Below are 17,787 nucleotides of genomic sequence, written 5' to 3'. Positions count from 1 at the left end.
AAATGGACCACTTTGTACACATCATAGCCTGATCTTCTCATAGTACGAGGTGGAAGGGAGTCCACTGTCAGATAACAAATCCTTTCCCCTTGTGCCACCACAGTCCGCATTACAAGCGGGGACCATTTTAGGTAAAGGTAAAGGTACCCCTGCCCGTACGGGCCAGTCTTGCCAGACTCTGGGGTTGGTGCGCCCATCTCACTCAAGAGGCCGGGGGCCAGCGCTGTCCGGAGACACTTCCGGGTCACGTGGCCAGCGTGACATCGCTGCTCTGGCCAGAGCCAGAGCCAGAGCCGCACACAGAAACGCCGTTTACCTTCCCGCTGGTAAGCGGTCCCTATTTATCTACTTGCACCCAGGGGTGCTTTCGAACTGCTAGGTTGGCAGGCGCTGGGACCGAACGACGGGAGCGCACCCCGCCGCAGGGATTCGAACCGCCGACCTTTCGATCGGCAAGCCCTAGGCGCTGAGGCTTTTACCCACAGCGCCACCTGCGTCCCATTTTAGGCATGCCCAATTAACTCGCGGCCACCAACGCATGGGTCCTTTTGGACCCAGAAGAAGGCAAAACGGGCATGTGTGCTTATATGCACTCTGCCAACATGTGTGGGGTCTGAGGACCAGGAAAGGACAAAATGGTCACCACCTGTATTATGACTAAACGTCCACCCATTAATTTCACTGGGTCTACTCTTAGTTGTATGCAATCCCTTATGATTGCTTTGGGAAATACCAGTAGCACACCAGTGTTTTCCAGAGCAAACACCTAACATGTAAGCATTGCAGATAAGTGTACATGCTTCTTTACATCACTTTTCACATATCTAAGAAGCACCTTTTCCCCACCCCTAGCAGCTGGTTTAATTCAATCTCCTCCATTGGGACAAGTTTTTGCCTGTATTGCAAAATTTGCCACAAATCTCCAAGGACCAGTTCAGATGGCCCTTGAGAAGCAGGAATCCTTACCGTGCTTGAACTTTGTCCACAATGCCCAAGGACCACCTAAAATTCATTACAATTTCCTAAATGCCAAAAGTGATGGGTTTTGTAGCATAAGGTTTGTCCTCTCTGCAGCTGCCTGCCTTTATTAACCCCTGAGGCTGTGCTGGCCTGTAAGGAAAGTAGAACCTACAAAACCCATAACCGGACAATACCTTTAATAAGACACACCAAACTCTCATAAAACTGTCCAAACTTTTGAGTTCTGTGTGTCTCTTAATTGAGCTAGATGCTACGCAGAACAGGGGTTGGAGGCGTACCGTATTTTGTGCCCCATAGGACGCACCTAGTTTTTTTGGGGGGGAAATAAAGAAAAAAAATTCTTTTCCCCCCAGGTGCGGGGCTGGAAGAACCAGGTCGGGGAACAGCGGGAAGGCGCGCTCCGCCTCCCCGCTGTCCCCCAAGCTTGTGGGGCTGGCGATGGGGAGAAGTGTGCTGAGCCCGGGACTGCAGGCAGCTCTGCGCAGCCATCGGGAGCCGGGCGGGACTTCGCGCCCCGCTCCCGATGACCGCGCAGAATTGTGCTGAGCCCGGGACTGCAGGCAGCTCTGCGCAGCCACAGGGAGCCGGGCGGGACTTCGCACCCTGCTCCCGATGGCCGTGCAGAGCTGCGCTGAGCCCGGGACTGCAGGCAGCTCTGCGCAGCCACCGGGAGCCGGGCGGGACTTTGCACCCTGCTCCCGATGGCCGCGCAGAGCTGCGCTGAGCCCAGGACTGCAGGCAGCTCTGCGCAACCCTCGAAGCCGGTCTCCTGAGGGTTGCGCAGAGCTTCCTGAAGCCTGGAGAGCGAGAGGGGTCAGTGCGCACCGACCCCTCTCGCTCTCCAGGCTTCAGCGAAAGCCTGCATTCGCCCCATAGGACGCACACACATTTCCCCTTCATTTTTGGAGGGGAGAGTGTGCGTCTTATAGGGCGAAAAATACGGTAAGTAGAAAAATAGAAAAACAAAAAAATAGGGTGGATGTTATAGTCCTGGTGTTATAGGGAATTAGACAGGGCTTCTTCGAGATGCACACTATTTTGCCAGTTGGATTAACACGCAGACCAACAGATTTGGTTAAAGTGGATTTGTCACTTGTGCACACACACCCTCAAAAGAACAACAAAAACAACCCAGACTTTGTAGGAAGAAAAGTGAGGGATAACAATTCCTTGATAAGACTTAATTTCTCTCAGGGCCGGATTTAGGTTTGATGAGGCCCTAAGCTACTGAAGGTAATGGGGCCCTTTATATGTCCAGCTGTCCTTTGTCAACAACAAATTGTCACTGTTTTTGTGTTGAATATATGCTATATGGTAATTTATGGACCTAATAGGTATCTAAAGCTATTTGCATGTAACAAAATAAATATGTATTTTATCAAAGTACTGTAATTGTTGAACTGAAATACAATTAAGAAGAAGCATATATAGAAATGAGCAGACCAGTGATATTTTAGGGAGCAGACTAGCAGGCGGGGCCCATTACTTACATCATAAGAGCCTACACAACACAAAATACTGTTGCTGTATGTAGGTTTTATTTTATTTGTTTTCTATCTTATATTTTGGAAATGTACATCCAGGTTTTTTTCTTTAATTTTGTTTTTGGGGGCCCCCAAGAGAATGGGGCCCTAAGCTATAGCTTTAGCTTATACGTAAATCCAGCACTGACATCTCTGCAAATCAAGATGAGTGTTCAGTAATCAGAAGGATGTTATATAACCTCCCTGCAAGCTTTGTGCAAACAAATCGTGATGGATGCTCAGTAAAAAGGTCCCTCAGTTCCAAGATCAAAATTATGGGCTGAATTAGTCTCTGCTAAACGCAAAAGGTAATCAGATCACTACTCAGCTTATTGACTGCTATATCCTTAATCATTCATTTAGATGATACTTTGGATGAAGTGACAAGGAAAGAACTGTGCACAGACACTTTCTGCAAAGTTTGTGGAGCTGTACTGCAGTTCGAATCGCAAAGGGCTGCACACTATGAGGTAAGCTTTGGGAGCAGAATATTTCAGTTGTGTTTCCAGCACCCCCACCCTTAACCTCTAGCAAAGGACGGTTCAGTGTTTGCCAGTACAGGATCAATTTCCTTGGGAGGAAAGTTCACTAGAGAATTGTAGCATTTTTAGAATATCTGTTCGTTTATAAATATTCAAACTGAGTAGGCAGACACCTAGACATAGAGTATTGCACTTTGAAACAGTTCATTTATTTTATTTGTTTATTAAATTTGTTGGTTGCTTTTATCTTGCCCAGGGCAGCCCAAAGCAACTTACAAACAAACAACAAACAAAGATAGATAGATAGATAGATAGATAGATAGATAGATAGATAGATAGATAGATGATAGATAGATAGATAGATAGATAGATGATAGATAGATAGATAGATAGATAGATAGATAGATAGATAGATAGATAGATAGATATAGGCAGAGTAAAACCAAGGGGTTTTCTCCAAAAATAGGCAGCATAATGGGGGGGGGGGCTGTCTCCTCAAAGCCACCTGCAAAACCTCAGACCTGTCTCTGTAGGTTGCAATCTAAGTCTTGCCCACAAACACCCTACTTCACCCTTGGCTGGTAAGTCTTAAGAATCCCCATGAGCTTGTAATCACCAACTGTCAAAGCTGCCTCTAGGTCCCAGCTCACAGAGGACCAACGCTAGGCTGTAGTTATGTACAAAAGTCTTTATTGAGGTTCAGTTTCCATTTCAAAGCCGTAGCGCGCAGCTCTACGTCTTAAAGCCTAGACCGGCGAAGTACCGTCTGAGTCTCCTCCCCTATGACACCAGTTTAAGATCCTAGCTCTGCTCCACCTTTTACGCTGCTCTCTCCTCCTCTGGGTCCTCCTGCCCACTGGGGCATTGCCCTTTCTGGACTCTTCCGACGCTGAGTCGCTTAGCTCCTCCCCCTCCCTCCGGCGGGCTTTAGGACCCGGTTCCCAATCCTCACTCTCTGCTGTCCCGCGCTCCTGTACATTTGAACTTGCCTCTCGCGCCAACCCAGTGACCTTCCTCCTGACCGTTACACTGCTTCTGTCACTGCTTCCCTCTTCCGGAGTACTGGTCGGATCTGACCTCTCCTCCGTTGTCTGACTCCCCGATGGAGGTGTGGTCAGCCCTGCCTTATCTTCTCTCCCTGGTGGGGAATGCACTGGCCCCGATCCTTGGGACTCTTCCCCCCCACTCTGCTCTGGTGGGGAAGCTGGTCCTGATTTCCAACTACTGCTCTGGGAGTCTCTGCTCCCCCCTTGCTCCTGGGGCGTTCCCCTTGGGAACCCCCTACCCCTGGCCACTGGCGCCCCCTTCTGTGAATCTTCCGATTCGCTGGAGAGGCTCGTGGAATCCCTCGGTCCACTGTCCTCTTCTCCTACGCTCCCCTCGGATTCCTCCCCCTCGCTCTCCATCTCCTCTCCTCCCTGTGCCTCTGCTCCTGAACCCCTGACACCAGCCAAAATTGTTCACTGAAGAAACCTGTTCTAGCCATCTGTGCCCTTTGAAGACATACCTTTACCCATTGGGAAAAGATCAAGTAACAGGTTACATCGTCGCCTGACGGCCGTAACAATATTATCCCATGTAAGATGCATATTTGTGCTGTCCTGCAACAGTCGCTTCTAGTCCTGAACACATGTTAATATAGGGCCACAGTTATTAATTTTCCTGAGACGCACACCCCAACCCAAGTAAAATATTTGTCTTGATTTATTGCTAATAACTGGGACGCAGGTGGCGCTGTGGGTTAAACCACAGAGCCTAGGACTTGCCGATCAGAAGGTCGGCGGTTCGAATCCCTGCGACGGGGTGAGCTCCCGTTGCTCGGTCCCTGCTCCTGCCAACCTAGCAGTTTGAAAGCACGTCAAAGTGCAAGTAGATAAATAGGTGTCGCTCTGGCGGGAAGGTAAACGGTGTTTCCGTGCGCTGCTCTGGTTCGCCAGAAGCGGCTTAGTCATGCTGGCCACATGACCCGGAAGCTGTATGCTGGCTCCCTTGGCCAATAAAGCGAGATGAACGCTGCAACCCCAGAGTCGTCTGCGACTGGACCTAATGGTCAGGGGTACCTTTACCTATTGCTAATAACATTGTTTTGGCCAGTGAACCAACATATTAAAGGCATGGGATCCATTTTTCTTTATCCCGTGCCACTTTGATTTAATCTCTTCTCTAAGACAGCTTGTTAAAGTTTTCCCCTGAGCATTTTAGCATCAGCTGCTGTGGGCGTTCTAAGACAAGTAGCCTCTGAACATGTGTTGCCATGCTTTCTTCTCTCCCTTCTCCTTCTCCTGCCGGGACACTTGAGCCTCTGCAGTCACATTGCCTGGGGAAGCGCTACACCAAACAAGACAAGAAAGGTGCGGGAGCTGTGCTAGGCCACCAAAGAGCTCTTCCGTGGCTCCCATTCATTCTGATGGGGCTCATACGGAATAGCTTCTGTAATGAGAGTCGCGAGCCGTCCTGCATCCCAGCCAGCCATGCCTTGGCCACAGTTGGGATGCAAAGAAGAAACTCTCTAGCAGAGCTTAGGTAGTGGTCAGGCTGGCAGAGGAGGAGACGGTTTCGTAAGTATCTGGGGTCAAGCTATTTAATGCTTTAGAGCTAACCGCAAGCACGTTAAGCTGGCAAGCAATTGCTGCTGCTGTTGTGAAATGGGGACAATATTCTCTCACTGCTAAGGAATTCTCTCTCTCTTTTTTTTAAAAAAAATAAAAGGTAAAGGTAAAGGTACCCCTGCCCGTAGGGGCCAGTCTTGACAGACTCTGGGGTTGTGCGCCCATCTCACTTAAGAGGCCAGGGGCCAGCGCTGTCCGGAGACACTTCCGGGTCACGTGGCCAGCGTGACATCGCTGCTCTGGCGAGCCAGAGCCGCACACGGAAACGCCGTTTACCTTCCCGCTGGTAAGCGGTCCCTATTTATCTACTTGCACCCGGAGGTGCTTTCGAACTGCTAGGTTGGCAGGCGCTGGGACCGAGCAGCGGGAGCGCACCCCGCCGCAGGGATTCGAACCGCCGACCTTTCGATCGGCAAGTCCTAGGCGCTGAGGCTTTAACCCACAGCGCCACCTGCGTCCCTTAAAAAAAAAAAATAGTGTTTATTAATTTTTCATTAATAACATTGCAATTAATAACATATCAAATCATGCTACGTCACATAAAAAATAAAAAGGCCAAGTACAGTGGTACCTCGGGTTAAGAACTCAATTCGTTCTGGAGGTCTGTTCTTAACCTGAAACTGTTCTTAACTTGAAGCACCACTTTAGCTAATGGGGCCTCCCACTCCTGCCGCGCTGCTGCTACATGATTTCTGTTCTCATCCTGAAGCAAAGTTCTTAACCTGAGGTAATATTTCTGGGTTAGCAGAGTCTGTAACCTGAAGCGTATGTAACCCGAGGTACCACTGTATATATTGTGAATTAAATAATTTAATGGGACTTCCCATGTTCTGGCTGCTCCAGAGAAAATCATTTGCTTTTGTTCCTGCGTTTTCTCCTAATATCATAGTTCTGATCTTAACCCCTTCTTATCATCACAGTCACCTGTATGGGACTTTTCCATCATACTTAACAAGTCCATATTATGTTGGCATGCAAGAGGGATTTTATTCTTCTTGTTATTCTTCTGGCTATGGAATTCTCTAGTAAACATTGCAGTTCCCCAAGTCTTTTTCAACGGTATATTCCAGGCCTTACTCATTTTATCTCGAAAGAGAACCCCAAGGTGCATCCTGATATAAAACCAGTCCTTCTGTTTTCCAGGGCAAAAGACACGCTCAGAAAGTCCGGCTTTATTTACACATGCATAGTGAACAGAAGGATGGGCAGGAGCCCAGCAAACAGAAGTTACAGTATGTGAATTTCCAGGTAATGTTATCTCATCCTCAGCATAAGCCTGGCAGGCATCAGAGATTGGGCCAACAGCCAGTTTTGGGGAAACTGTGACCACTTTTCCTATGCCTGTCGCCATCAGAAATGGGAAATTTCAAGCTGTGGTTAAAGTGAAGAAGAGCCAGGAGCATGCCGTGCATGGCAGAAAGGCAAAGGTACCAAATTCAAGAGGGACACGGGTGGTGCTGTGGGTTAAAGCACAGAGCCTAGGACTTGCCGATCAGAAGGTCGCCGGTTCGAATCCCCACGACGGGGTGAGCTCCCATTGCTTGCTCCCTGCTCCTGCCCACCTAGCAGTTTGAAAGCATGTCAGAGTGCAAGTAGATAAATAGGTACCGCTCCGGCAGGAAGGTAAACGGCGTTTCCGTGCGCTGCTCTGGTTCGCCAGAAGCGGCTTAGTCATGCTGGCCACATGACCCGGAAACTGTACGCCAGCTCCCTTGGCCAGTAAAGTGAGATGAGCGCCACAACCCCAGAGTCGCCCACAACTGGACCTAATGGTCAGGGGTCCCTTTACCTTTACCTTTTTACCAAATTCAGGAAGTGCCAATGTTTTTGGTGCAAAGAAAGAATCAAGAACATACTTAGAGAGTGCATTCCTGGTTATTCCTTTGAATCAAAAGCTTGGATTTCAGGGAGCTTCGCAGTGCAAATAATCCTTGCCTAGGGTGGCATCTGCCGCCCAAAGGGAGTTTGTTTCTCACCTGACGTCATGGTGGAATCAGGTGATTGGCAAGTGGTTGTCCCTAGCCACCTATCAGAATGGCCCAGCCAGGTGGGGGAGCTCAGGATCCAGCCTGGAGTTAGATCTTCTTTTCTACCCTGCTCTATATGGCTAGTTGCTGATTAAGAACAAAACCTTTTCAGACCTGGAATATGTTTTTAATCCCAAACTGCGACATAAACCCTGTTGTTGTTGTTGTTGTTGTACCATATATGCCGGTTTTTCTCCTTTTCCCTTTCCCTTTCTCTGTCCCGCTCATTCTCCTCTCAGAAATTTCCCATCGGTTTAGCACTGGTGGATTAAATGTCTTCGCGCTTTGATTTCAGATGGACCCAAATGTGGACGAAAACACCTACTGCAGGCTTTGCAACATGGTCTTCACGTCCCCAATAGTTGCTCAATCACACTACCTGGGAAAGATTCACACCAAGAAGCTGAAACGGCTGTCGGAAGATCAGGCACAACAGCCTGTGCAGAACGCTCAACCAGAACCTGGTGAAGACGCAGTGGTTTTTAATAATAATAATAATAATAATAATTTTATTAGTTATACCCCAAGTATCTGGCTGGGTTGCCCTGGCCACTCTGTCCTCTGTCAGGGCAAAGTGGTGCAACATTTTAGCTGAATCCAAGGAACTGTCAGGCTTCAGAGAATCCAGTTCCTCCCACTGTGGGTAGCCAAGAAGTAGATAACAAGAAGAGTTCTTACCAAGCCCTTTATTCAGTATTCCCAGAGAGAGGCTTTGAGAAGTGCCTCTCCATTCCACTGATGGCGTTGCTCCGAGTAAAGTCCCACACCCTCCGTCTCTCCTATCATACCTAAACCTTGCAGAGCCAGTGTGGTGTAGTGGTTAAGAGCAGTAGACTCGTAATCTGGGGAACCGGGTTCGCTTCCCCGCTCCTCCACATGCAGCTGCTGGGTGACCTTGGGCCAGTCACACTTCTCTGAAGTCTCTCAGCCCCACTCACCTCACAGAGTGTTTGTTGCGGGGGAGGAAGGGAAAGGAGAATGTTAGCTGCTTCGAGACTCCTTTGGGTAGTGAGAAAGCGGGATATGAAATCCAAACTCCTCCTCCTCCTCCTCCTCCTCCTCCTCCTCCTCCTCCTCCTCCTCTTCTTCTTCTTCTGCACCGGCTGATCTGAGCTTTCTGCTCTCCTATTCACAATGCTCGCCAGGAACTGGGAGAGGGTGGGGTAGGATTTGGCATGCTTTCCAAAGACACTGAGTCTGTCAGCTGTCTCTCCCCTGGTTCTTCTTCTCCCTCCTGCTCCTCTCCCAACATTTCCCAGCTTCTCCCCTCTGCAGCCTCTGAACTGTGACCTTCTGCAAACCACTGTTCTAAATCTATACTGTCTCCCTCTTCTCTGGGAAGTGCAGCGGGGAAGGGGGGTGGGTCTCCACCATTCCTCCTCAGTCCAGTCCCTGACAGGAACAAGGAAAGCAAAATTTCCCTTCTTCTTTGCTCCCTTGTTCACTTCTGCCTGTCCCCTGGTCTTTCCACACAGTGCAGGAAAGGGAAGGGAGAAAGTATGGACTTAGGCCTGCCAACCAGCCGCTTGCAGGAGGCTACACCTATTGCAGCTCACCACCGTGTATTTGTCATCCAGAAAGATAGATGCACATGGGATGAGGCATACCGTATTTTTCACTCCATAAGACACACTTTTTTCCTCCTAAAAAGTAAGGGAAAATGTGTGTGCATCTTATAGAGTGAATGCAGGCGGGAGGCTCTTGCTGGAGCCGCGTGCTCTTTAAAGGCTGCCCTCTGTCCCTTCCCCCACCTCCCAGAAAAGCCAGCAAGAGCCGCTGCTAAACTCTGCTCCGCGCTCCCTTGTAAGGGCTCCCTTTCGTCCCTCATTTTTTGCTGGGAAGCCAGCAGAAGAGGCACTGTGCAGCTATCACTCTTGCTCTGCTGGCTTCTCAGCAAAGCAGGAGGAGGGACAGAAGGGTTTAAAGCAAGAAAAGCAAGAACCGCTTACATGCTCTGCACAGAATATTTTTTTTCTTGCTTTCCCCCTCTAAAAACTAGGTGTGTCTTATAGTCAGGTGCGTCTTATGGAGAGAAAAATACGGTATTTGTACGTCGGGCATTCCTTCTTGATATATAAGAGCTGCACGGAATATATTCTATCAGCGTAACCAAAAGACTTACAGGGCCAATATGTATCTTCTCTGGCTGCTTTGTTGGGAGAGCTGACCTTCCTTCCTTGCACTTATTTCCCAGGTCCCTCTGTGGTTCCATCTCTGCCGGAGCCATCTATTGAAAACGCCTCGCAGGACACTGATGTGAAAGACCCGTCGCCATCCTGTAAAACCACGTTGGATCTAGACGATCCGGATAAATTCTGTAAGCTTTGCTCGGCGCCCTTCAACAACCCGCTTATGGCACACCAACACTACGTGGGCAAGAAGCACAAAAGGAACGAAGCGCGCAAGAAGCTGATGAGCGAGATGGGATCTGAGGCCGTTCCCGTGGAATCCCAGGCCAATGGTAAGCAGGTGACACAGGGAGACGCCGTCCATTTTTGTATCAGCTGAGCGTGGCTCAGAACCAAGCTGCGTGGTCAGCAGACTCGTGGGACTTCGTGGCTGTTGCTGTAGCATTTGAGGCAGAGGGGATTCCATGTTTTCTTGGAATGCTTCCCTGTACAGTGGTACCTCAGGTTACATACGCTTCATGTTGCATACGCTTCAGGTTACAGACTCCGCTAACCCAGAAATAGTGCTTCAAGTTAAGAACTTTGCTTCAGGATGAGAACAGAAATCGGGCTCCAGCGGCACAGCAGCAACAGGAGGCCGCATTAGCTAAAGTGGTGCTTCAGGTTAAGATCAGTTTCAGGTTAAGTACGGACCTCCAGAATGAATTAAGTACAGTGGTGCCTCGCAAGACGAAATTAATCCGTTCCGTGAGGCTCTTCGTATAGCAGTTTTTTCGTCTTGCGAAGCAAGCCCATTGACAGCTTAGCGGATTAGCGCTATTAGCGGTTTAGCGGCTTTTAGCGATTAGCTGTTAAGCGGCTTATCAGCGGATCAGAGCTGCCTCTAGGTCCCAGCTCACAGAGGACCAACGCTAGGCTGTAGTAATGTACAAAAGTCTTTATTGAAGTTCAGTTTCCATTTCAAAGCCACAGCGTGCAGCCCTACGTCTTAAACCCTAGATCGGCGAAGTCCCGTCTGAGTCTCCTCCCCTATGACACCAGTTTAAGATCCTAGCCCTGCTCCACCTTTTACGCTGCTCTCTCCTCCTCTGGGTCCTCCTGCCCGCTGGGGCATTGCCCTTTCTGGACTCTTCCGACGCTGAGTCGCTTAGCTCCTCCCCCTCCCTCCGGCGGGCTTTAGGACCCGGTTCCCAATCTTCATTCTCTGCTGTCCCGCGCTCCTGTACATTTGAACTTGCCTCTCGCGACAGCCCAGTGACCTTTCTCCTAACCGTTACACTACTTCGGTCACTGCTTCCCTCTTCCGGGACACTGGCCGGATCTGACCTCTCCTCCGTTGTCCGACTTTCTGATGGAGGCGTGGTCAGCCCTGCCTTATCTTCTCTCCCTGGTGGGGAATGCACTGGCCCCGATCCTTGGGACTCTTCCCCCCCACTCTGCTCTGGTGGGGAAGCTGGTCCTGATTTCCAGCTACTGCTCTGGGAGTCCCTGCTGCCCCCTTGCTCCTGGGGCATTCCCCTTGGGAACCCCCTACCCCTGGCCACTGGCGCCCCCTTCTGTGAATCTTCCGATTCGCTGGAGAGGCTCATGGAATCCCTCGGTCCACTGTCCTCTTCTCCTACGCTCCCCTTGGATTCTTCCCCTTCGCTCTCCATCTCCTCTCTTCCCTGTGCCTCTGCTCCTGAGCCCCTGACAGCGCTATTAGCGGTTTAGCGGCTTTTAGCGATCAGCTGTTAAGCGGCTTATCAGCGGATCAGCTGCTTAGCGGCTTAGGAAAAGGGGGAAAAAAGGGGGGGAAACCCGCAGGAACTCGCAAGACATTTTCGTCTTGCAAAGCAAGCCCATAGGGAAATTCGTTTTGCGAAGCGCCTCCAAAACGGAAAACCCTTTCGTCTAGCGGCTTTTCCGTCTTGCAAGGCGTTCGTCTTGCGGGGCACCACTGTACGTAACCAGACGTACCACTGTATTAAAAAAAATATTCTCTGAACACGCGGCACCGTATCCAGCTGTCAGTTAGCGGAAGACTTTTTCCTGGAACTGGCGGGCAGAGAGATATGGCACAAGGAATTCGGACACGTTTTGGGCGTGCCCTAGGGCCATTTTCATTGCAATCTGTTTAACCTGCAGCCCTCTGTTCTTTTAGCAGTTGGAGTGGGCAAGTATATATGCCCCATATGCAGCATCAGTCTCACATCCATAGAAATTTACCAGTCGGAAATGCCCTCCCCTTACCTGCAGTCAGAAATTACCCATTCCAGAAAAAGCTCCATGATGTAATTGTGTGCTCGTTTATCAACATTTTCAGCTGTATGGTGCCAGGCACTTGAGAAATGGGTGATTTCCCTCCACAACTTTTGCTTTGACAATCATTAGTGCATCTCTAGGGTGAAGTCAGTCACTCTGTTAGCAGCATGAAAGATGACAAGACCCACCAATACATTTGGCACCAGTTTGGCTGCAGGAGTTGCCGGAAGGAGACATACCAGGTGCCGTCTTAACCACCTTACAAACTCCGCTCCAGATTTGTGTGGGGTTTACTGACCAGGGGTCAGCAAACTTTTTCAGCAGGGGGCCGGTCCACTGTCCCTCAGACCTTGTGGGGGGCCGGACTATTTTTTTTGGGGGGATGAACGAATTCCTATGCCCCACAAATAACCCAGAGATGCATTTTAAATAAAAGCACACATTCTACTCATGTAAAAACATGCTGATTCCCGGACCGTCCGTGGGCCAGATTGAAAAGGCGATTGGGCCAGATTCAGCCCCCAGGCCTTGGTTTGCCTACCCATGATTTACTCCTTAGCCTTTTCTTCTCCTGAAGATATCTCACAAGGCAACGGAGGTTTCGGATCAGAATTTTCCTTCTCCTAGATGGGTTACCTTCCCAGGTTGAGAAGCCCCATTTGCCCCTCACTTCCCTCTGCAGCACATGCAGAAACCGCCATCTTGACTGTTGGGTCCATGATTGGTCTCGTCCACTCAGTCAGCCGGAGCCTGTCTTGGCAGCAGGGGAAGACCCTAGCTCAAGAAGCGTTTCAGAGCATTGTGAATTTTGTAATTCTACACACAGATAGTGGAAGCCCCCCCCCCCCCGGAACTGATAGGCAGAGAAAGATGGCACAAGGAATTCGGACACATTTTGGGCATGCCTTGGGACTCATTTTCACTGCAATCTATCTGACAAAGCTCCCACTTGCCATACTAAGAATCGCTTTTACAGAATTACGATTCCAATCGATGCCCTCGGTGGTGGTGGATGGTCGGTACGGCAAAGTACAGTACAAGGAGAGGCTTTGTCTGTGTGGGCAACCTTGCATAGAGGACCTGTACCACTATTTACTGCAATGCCCACTATATATACCATATTTTTTTGCTCTATAAGACTCACTTTTTCCCTCCTAAAAAGTAAGGGGAAATGTGTGTGCGTCTTGTGAAGCGAATACAGGCTGCGCAGCTATCCCAGAAGCCAGAACAGCAAGAGGGATTGCTGCTTTCTCTGCGCAGCGATCCCTCTTGCTGTTCTGGCTTCTGAGATTCAGAATATTTTTTTTCTTGTTTTCCTCCTCCAAAAACTAGGTGCGTCTTGTGGTCTGGTGCATCTTATAGAGCGAAAAATACAGTAGAAACAAGGGACTGATTTATAAAACCCCTGCTTACGAATGGAACACACTTGAACAGGGTGGAAAGGGTGAAATGGCTGCTGAGTGATACTGATGACTTTGTAACTTAATAAAGTAGCACTATATATGTGTTGGCAGCTAAGAAGATCAGGAGAAAAGAACTACAGTGGTGCCCCGCAAGACGAACGCCTCACAAGACGGAAAACCCGCTAGACGAAAGGGTTTTCCGTTTTGGAGGCGCTTTGCTAAACGAATTTCTGTATGGGGTTGCTTCGCAAGACGAAAAAAATCTTGTGAGTTCCCGCGGGTTTTTTTCGCTTTTTTCGCCCTTTTCCTAAGCCGCTTATCAGCTGATCCGCTGATAAGCCGCTTAACAGCTGATCGCTAAAAAGCTGATCGCTAAAAGCCGCTAGACCGCTAATAGCGCTAATCCGCTAAGCTGTCAATGGGCTTGCTTCGCAAGACGAAAAAACCGCTATACGAAGAGAATCGCAGAACGGATTCTTTTTGTCTTGCGAGGCACCACTGTAGATAAAATAGCGGTCAGTTGCAAAGGTGATTCGGACATTTAAGCTGGCACATTCTATCTGCTATTCCATCTACCCCCTGCTATTCCATCGTACGCAACAAATAATTTCTAGGAGACGCGACCGTGGTCTATTGTATTTACAGTTCCTTATGTTTTTATGGTTATTGTTGCTTTTCTTTTCGTTCCCTTCGTGAATGATGCCATGGCCTTTGGCTAGTGCAGTAAAGTTTATGAGATGAGAATTATCTTGTCACCACTGCAATCTGTTTAATCTGCAGCCCTCTGTTCTTTTAGCAGTTGGAGTGGGCAAGTATATATGCCCCATATGCAGCGTCAGTCTCACGTCCATAGAAATGTACCAGTCACACATGCAAGGAAATAAGCATCAGATAAAGTAAGTGTTTTCCCAGCTGTGCATTTTTCTCTCCCTCTTCCCCCACGCAAACGAGACTGACAGTTCAGTGTGGGAAGTGTGTGCTAATGTTTTCAGTGGAGCCTCACAAAGGCTGGGTGGTGATTTCTGTGCAGTCCTATAAATCATTCAGCTGAAATATTATGAAAATGATATACAGGTGGTACATGACCCCAGTCAAGCTTGCAAAAATCTATCATTTGCCCGATAATAAATGCTGGAAATGTAAAGAGACTGAAGGTACATTCTTTCACCTTTGGTGGACGTGCCCAAGGATCAAGGCTTTCTGGGAGATGATCTATAACGAATTGAAAAAGGTATTTAAGTATACCTTTTTGAAGAAACCAGAGGCCTTTCTCCTGGGCATGGTCGGCCAATTGGTGCCAAAGAAGGATAGAACTTTCTTTATGTACGCCACAACAGCAGCAAGAATACTTATTGCAAAGTATTGGAAGACACAAGATTTACCCACCCTGGAAGAATGGCAGATGAAAGTAATGGACTATATGGAATTGGCGGAAATGACTGGCAGAATCCGAGACCAGGGAGAAGAGTTGGTGGAAGAAGATTGGAAGAATTTTAAAGATTATTTACAGAAACACTGTAAAATTAATGAATGTTAAAATGATGTTGGAATGAAATGAAGCGGTTTTAGTAACAAGGTTAAACAGGAATATGTAAAAATGGATTGATATTAGATGAAAATATAAAGTTATAATATGTGAAGACAAAGAACTAAGATAAAACAAAGAGGGTAAGGATTTGCTGAATTAACTATTTGAATTGGAATACAAAAAAGGGAGGTGTGATGAAGTCATGAAAATAAGTAAATGAATTCTAAGATATAGAAAGAGGGATTTATTTTTAACTGTTTTTATCTTTTCTGTAATTTGAATTTTTTGTTTTTTCCTTTTATCATTTTTGTAACCTTTTTCTTATTGAAATTTTAATAAATATTTTATATATATATATATATATATATATATATATATATAAAATTCAGCTGACATTTTGGTGCACAGGCACTTTTTCTTTCTGACTTCAGCCAATTTGTTTGGTTAAAAAGCATGTTGTCATTTTTGCTCATTCCCACCACAATTGTATCTCTTCTCCCTTTTATTCTTGTAGAGAAACCATGATTTCCAATCTAATAACGAACTCCAAGAAAACATACGGCTCCTTCCAAGATGAATTGGAAGATTATATTAAAGTGCAAAAAGCAAGGGGGCTGGAACCAAAGACCCACTTCAGAAAGCCAGAAGAAGAGTTTCAAATGGAAGAGTATGGTGCCATGAATGGCCATGAACGGGGCTTTGGATTTGACCAGGATCAACTTTCCGGCGACGCTAACACACCAGAGCAGTATTCTAGTATTTTCTCAGAAACATGTCCACCTTTGTATTCTGCTAGAAGCAGATTGTCCCACTGGCCACCAGGGTACAGAGACCTGCCGAAACTAGAAAATGCACCCGTTTCTCAGCACAGCACAGGTGGTTCCCTAGAAAAGCAGGCATCTCCATTGGCAACCTACAAAAGTGACAATTGCAACCCATCATCCGAATCCATTGATGGCTACAAACATCTGTCTTCTGATAGTAGCTCTACCTTTCATAGGAGAAGCCAGAAGTCGCCAAAGACACTCAGAAAGGAGAAAGAATGTTCAGGAGAAGAAGACGGCGACCCCCGCCCACCCCTTGCTAAGTTTAAGAGAAAACAGCGCTGCGAAGGAGACGCAAACTTTGGAAAGGGCGGAGAGAAGAGAAAGAGAAAGAAAGATGACGTCGACTCAAGTGCCGAGTCGAAATCGAAGCACGGTAAAGACAGAGGAAATACAGAGGGATCTTCTGAGAAGGAGAGCAGGAAGCACAAGAAGGAAAAAAAGAAGGTGGAAGCCGGTGGACCAACAGAGGAGGAGATGCTCTGGGATGAATCCATCCTGGGATTCTGAGCTTCTCCTAATTAATGAATTTTTGCGTTCATTTGAACCGTTGTGCACTTTTATGTTTCAATTACAGGTTACTTTCCCTGCCCCCCTTTTAATTGCTTGTTCGGAAATAATGAATGATGGGCACAAGATCTCTTAGCAAAGCACTAGGGAAGAAGTGGAACTGAAATTTTGTTGTACTCTACAAAACAGAATTAGCAATTTTCAGTACTTATCCTGAAGCGGCATTTAATGCGTTATGAATTTAGTGTGCAATACTCTTTCCGGTAGCATTTAAATGCAGGTTTAAAAAAACCCCAAAAGCTATGCATTGTCTACGGTTGCAGCGATATCTGTGTTGTTGAAAGCTTTAATATGAAAGTATAGGGACGGGGAGAGGGTTTATTCCATTTCTTCTTTATAATTGTTTTCCCCTTCCAGTTCTGAAAGTATAAAATAACACATTAAACCAAGAAGAGGAAACTAGTTGAATGTATACACACACACACACACACACACACACCATTTACATCTCAGGTACATTTAATTTAGGTATAGTTCTTAATCCTAGCCCTAACACCACCTCATCCAAATCTCTCATAAAGGTTTATTTGACTACAACAGGTTTCACTGTTAAAACTGGGGTGAGGACCTTGCTTTCTGCAGTGCCTCACTGCCCACTGGTGCTTTGAAGCCCCAATTTCAGGACTTCAAAGCACCACATCCCCTGACGCGGTTTGTAAACTCAAGTGATTGCCCACCTTTTAAATTTGGCCCACAAGCCAGATCCTGATAGGGATCTGGACCATGGAACCAAAAAAAATCCCTATCTCTGGGTTCAGATGGTCACCATCTCCAACAGGTAAGAGGTGCTTGTAAAGTTCAAGGATGGTTTTTCTGAAAACGAAACACTATTTAAGAGTGTTCAAGGATTGGGGATAAAGGCTGTCAGTTTAAAATGAGAATTAAGATGCCCAGAAATTCATGCCTGCTTTAAAGGCATGGAAATGGTTGAAGCAATGTTTGCCTTTACTTGTATGTCGTGTAGACAGTAAAGATGATTTCTGAAAAGCGGTCTCCTGTTTTGCTCCCATGAATATTAGGTCCCTGTTCCCACAATTCCACCTGATGTTTCACCTGCTCTGCAGGTCAGGCCAAGCACTGACCCTGGGGTCACTGCAATAGAAATGTTTAATAGTCAGCTACGAGTTGGATTTCTGCTGAATGGAGAAGAAAACTCCCGAACAGCACATCTCTAGTATTCTCCAAAGCAACATGGATGGATATTTTCGTTCCATCTTTTAAAATCCCGTCATCTTAGAGACGACCTATTCCTCATTAACTAGTCCTGTGTCCTTTTTTCACCCTGAATTAACTTCCTTAAATCAAGAGGGCAGCTGCAGTGGGTGCAACTTTTATGAACGCTTAACTTTTGTTTGTGCAGCTATGTCCCAACCACATAAAACCACGTACCGTATTTTTCGCTCCATAAGACGCACCTGTTTCCTCCTAAAAAGTAAGGGGAAGTGTCTGTGCGTCTTATGGAGCGAA

General features: G+C 47.4%; 1 protein-coding gene across 2 annotated transcripts in view; it reads left to right on the top strand.

Moving 5' to 3' along the window:
* LOC307200760 (zinc finger matrin-type protein 1-like) overlaps positions 1-17,310 on the top strand; it is a 28,272-nt gene extending 10,962 nt beyond the window's left edge. For both annotated transcript variants that reach the window (XM_079949655.1, XM_079949656.1), the window contains exons 2-7: positions 2,868-2,974; positions 6,739-6,843; positions 7,918-8,086; positions 9,817-10,083; positions 14,195-14,294; positions 15,441-17,310. In XM_079949655.1, the coding sequence (XP_079805781.1) occupies positions 2,868-2,974; positions 6,739-6,843; positions 7,918-8,086; positions 9,817-10,083; positions 14,195-14,294; positions 15,441-16,260 (1,568 nt within the window). In that variant the 3' untranslated portion in view covers positions 16,261-17,310. The remainder of the gene's footprint in view (positions 1-2,867; positions 2,975-6,738; positions 6,844-7,917; positions 8,087-9,816; positions 10,084-14,194; positions 14,295-15,440) is intronic.
* Positions 17,311-17,787: the final 477 nt, after the last annotated feature.

The sequence above is a fragment of the Podarcis cretensis genome, assembly GCF_951804945.1.
Source record: "Podarcis cretensis genome assembly, chromosome: 13".
In the NCBI taxonomy this organism is placed as follows: domain Eukaryota; kingdom Metazoa; phylum Chordata; class Lepidosauria; order Squamata; family Lacertidae; genus Podarcis; species Podarcis cretensis.
The sequence above is the reverse complement of the archived record's forward strand: the minus strand, read 5'-3'. Positions and strand labels throughout refer to the sequence as shown.